The following is a 3,339-nucleotide window of genomic DNA, read 5'->3' as shown; positions in this document are numbered from 1 at the left end:
CAAGAACATGTTTATTGAGAAAATATAAATACAATGAAATTCTGCTGTTTTCATGCATAGTAGTGTTTAAACTAATATTTTTTTTTACATTGAGTGACTGAATTAATTTAGCAATATATGTATATTCCATTATGTAGGCTATAATATGAAGTGCAAAAAAGTGTGTATTTATTTCAAAATATGTTGTCCACAATGTCCTACTAAATTCAGCCTCAGTAAGAAATCATCTATAGACAGTACTGTTCAATGTTTCTGCATTGAATTTCATTAAATCAGCCAGCGTCTCCTCTGGTCCACTTATGTAGCTGGCTGCATGTTCAGAAATATAAGCGGGGGTTAATGGCTGTGTTTGCGTTTCTCCTTGACACTGAGGGGCAGCTCTTTATTGAATGTAACACATGTAATCCCCCAAGGCCACCAGGACACCGCTAGATTCTGCCGAGGTCACTTACAAAGTCGAATGAATTTGGAGCTTCCTACAAGCATTGTGCCCTAATCACCGCCAGAAGAAGGTACCGGGGTCCCCAAGGGGAGGGGGGGGGGGGCACAGCCTACCTGCCTTTGTTCTCCGTGTCAGCATTTTACAGAATATGTTATGTGCAAAGTGCGTTTCAGCTACATATGTACTACCTTTTTGTCCATATTGGAATGCATCTTTGTAATGTTTATTTAGGTTCTGAATATGATCTTTAACATTAGTGTTTCTGTTTCTCAACCAAACCTCTAACTACCAGTATCCCTCCAGTAAGAACCGTTTTTTGGGGGTGATAATTAAAAGAAAACAAACATTTTCATTCCAATATTTCTGTATGGCTGGTCCTCCCAGCACTGCTGGCTCTTTTGTTTAGTCTTAGCAGTTATTGTTATTATTTCCTTCGGCGTAACCGATCACGGGGAGGCCCCTGCTCTTTAAAAACCCTGAGTCTTGTCACCGGGCCTGACAGACAGGCACCGCAGTAGTGTTTTCACAGCCTGCAAAATTATTCTGCTTGTCCAATCAGCTGAGCCTGACTCTGGAGGGTTAGTGATTGGACTGGCAGGAAATCAGGCTCTCAAGACATAACATATCGACTAGGCCATCCATCATCTCTTAGCATGCGTTCAGGCACGGCAGGCAGACAGGCAGGCAACCCCCCCCCCCCCCCCTCCCTCTCCTCTGACTGTGTGGGAGCCCTGCCACTGCGTAAATACTGGCCAGGCCGGATGTAGGCAGGTGGGTGGTTGGGAGGGTGGGAGATGGTGGACTGGCCCATTCAGGGTGCAGCAGGGACAGGGAACAGGTAGGCAGAGGGACACTTATCACAATACTGAAAGGCTAAGGATGGATATAAAAGTAGCTTGTATAATGACTAGGCTACCTTACATCAGTGGTTTCATGACAGTTTTGTTATTAACATGACTGTCTCAATGCAGATGAATGACAAGCTAGATGCAGGAACTATTGACTGTGAATAAAGTTATCCTAATCTTAATATGGAACTGGTGATGTAGGCCTATGTCATAAACATGGATATCCTATTTCATTTTTTTTTAAATATGTGAGTTCTGGCTGGGAACGCAGTTCATGCTATGTCATATGGTAAAAATAAATGCATAAAATGAACATTTGACCTAATTTTGAGTTGCACTTACAGCACAATTAATTGGAAAATATATTTCACGGTTCTAAGTGTTTAAGCACAATAGCATTTAGCAGTCATTGCTTTTGATAGGAGACTCAATGGGAAGAGGATCAAAATCCCGAACGATAATGATTGTGATAGGCCATTTCAAGGTAATTTCCAAAGGGCGTCTGTCAGTCTTTCTGCTGGGATATGAGTAGGGAGGGAGGAAAAGAGAAAGCTAGAGAAAGGGAGGGATGTGCCGGCCGCTGTCCCTTGGCTGTATCGCCTGCATAACACAGATGTTGGGAGTCATCTGTGAGCATGGCCTTTCCTGCAGAGCCCGGGCTGTTCTGAGGGGGAAAGAATTGGACACAGTGCTGTCACTTTTACCCCCCCCCCCCCTTACAATGAAGGGACATGCAAATGAATCCCCCCCGTCACCCCCCTCCTTGCAGGCTGTCCCTGTTCCTGCCTAGTGTCTGGCTGCCTGAGCCCAGGTCACAATGAGAACCAGGGAGGCAGCAGCACGGGGGTGGGAGAGGGCTCAACACAGCCAATGTGACATCAGGCCTTTCTCTCAACAACATATTAGAATTGGAAATGATGGGCTGCTGCTCTGAGGCCTCGCCTGGCTTCCCCCAGTCCAGAGGGGACCACTGTCCCTCCACTCGCTTTGTCCCCAGGGAGAGGGAGGGGAGAGAGAGAGAGTGGGGGGGACTCCTCTGGCCCTATGTGCTACCTTATGAATGAATTTGGATGTAATGATTACTCCCCTCTTTAACGGCCCGTTCAGCTCATTCTGCATGGCTCCTCTAAGTTAGAGAAGGGTGTGGATGGGTGTGTCATGTGGGGAAAAGAATGCGGCAGATGCTTTTGTTTTGGATACGTTTAAAGTGAAAAAGTGTGAAGTCCACCCACCAACACACACACAGTAGTCACCCGGCCCGTAGTCCCCCGGCCCGTAGTCCCCCGGCCCGTAGTCCCCCGGCCCGTAGTCCCCCGGCCCGTAGTCCCCCGGCTCGTAGTCCCCCGGCCCGTAGTCCCCCGGCCCGTAGTCCCCCGGCCCGTAGTCCCCCGGCCCCTAGTCCCCCGGCCCCTAGTCCCCCGGCCCGTAGTCCCCCGGCCCCTAGTCCCCCGGCCCGTAGTCCCCGGCCCGTAGTCCCCGGCCCGTAGTCCCCGGCCCGTAGTCCCCGGCCCGTAGTCCCCCGGCCCGTAGTCCCCCGGCCCGTAGTCCCCCGGCCCCTAGTCCCCCGGCCCGTAGTCCCCCGGCCCGTAGTCCCCCGGCCCCTAGTCCCCCGGCCCCTAGTCCCCCGGCCCATAGTCCCCGGCCCATAGTCCCCCGGCCCATAGTCCCCCGGCCCCTAGTCCCCGGCCCGTAGTCCCCGGCCCGTAGTCCCCCGGCCCGTAGTCCCCCGGCTCGTAGTCCCCGGCCCGTAGTCCCCGGCTCGTAGTCCCCGGCCCCTAGTCCCCGGCCCCTAGTCCCCCGGCCCGTAGTCCCCCGGCCCATAGTCCCCCGGCCCGTAGTCCCCCGGCCCATAGTCCCCCGGCCCGTAGTCCCTGAACGTTTTCGAATCAGGCCCTAATGTGCCGTTTTCATCAGCAGTGAGGCAGGCTGCAATATGGTGCTGGGGGAATATGAATGTTGATTAAGCATGCGTTCAGCCTTTTGAAATTCTGAAGAAGTGTCAGAATAATGGATGTTGAGCAAATGTCAAGCATTTGTTAATTTCTCTGT

The 3,339-nt window shown here is 51.5% G+C and overlaps 1 protein-coding gene across 1 annotated transcript; it reads right to left on the bottom strand.

The window, feature by feature from the left end:
• Positions 1–2,539: 2,539 nt before the first annotated feature.
• On the bottom strand, positions 2,540–2,923 carry LOC135527165 (acanthoscurrin-1-like). The gene has a single exon (XM_064955802.1). It carries the CDS (start codon positions 2,921–2,923, stop codon positions 2,540–2,542), a length of 384 nt encoding a protein of 127 aa, XP_064811874.1.
• Between the last annotated feature and the right edge of the window lie 416 nt (positions 2,924–3,339).

The sequence above is a fragment of the Oncorhynchus masou genome, chromosome 32, assembly GCF_036934945.1.
Source record: "Oncorhynchus masou masou isolate Uvic2021 chromosome 32, UVic_Omas_1.1, whole genome shotgun sequence".
NCBI lineage: Eukaryota > Metazoa > Chordata > Actinopteri > Salmoniformes > Salmonidae > Oncorhynchus > Oncorhynchus masou.
The sequence above is the reverse complement of the archived record's forward strand: the minus strand, read 5'-3'. Positions and strand labels throughout refer to the sequence as shown.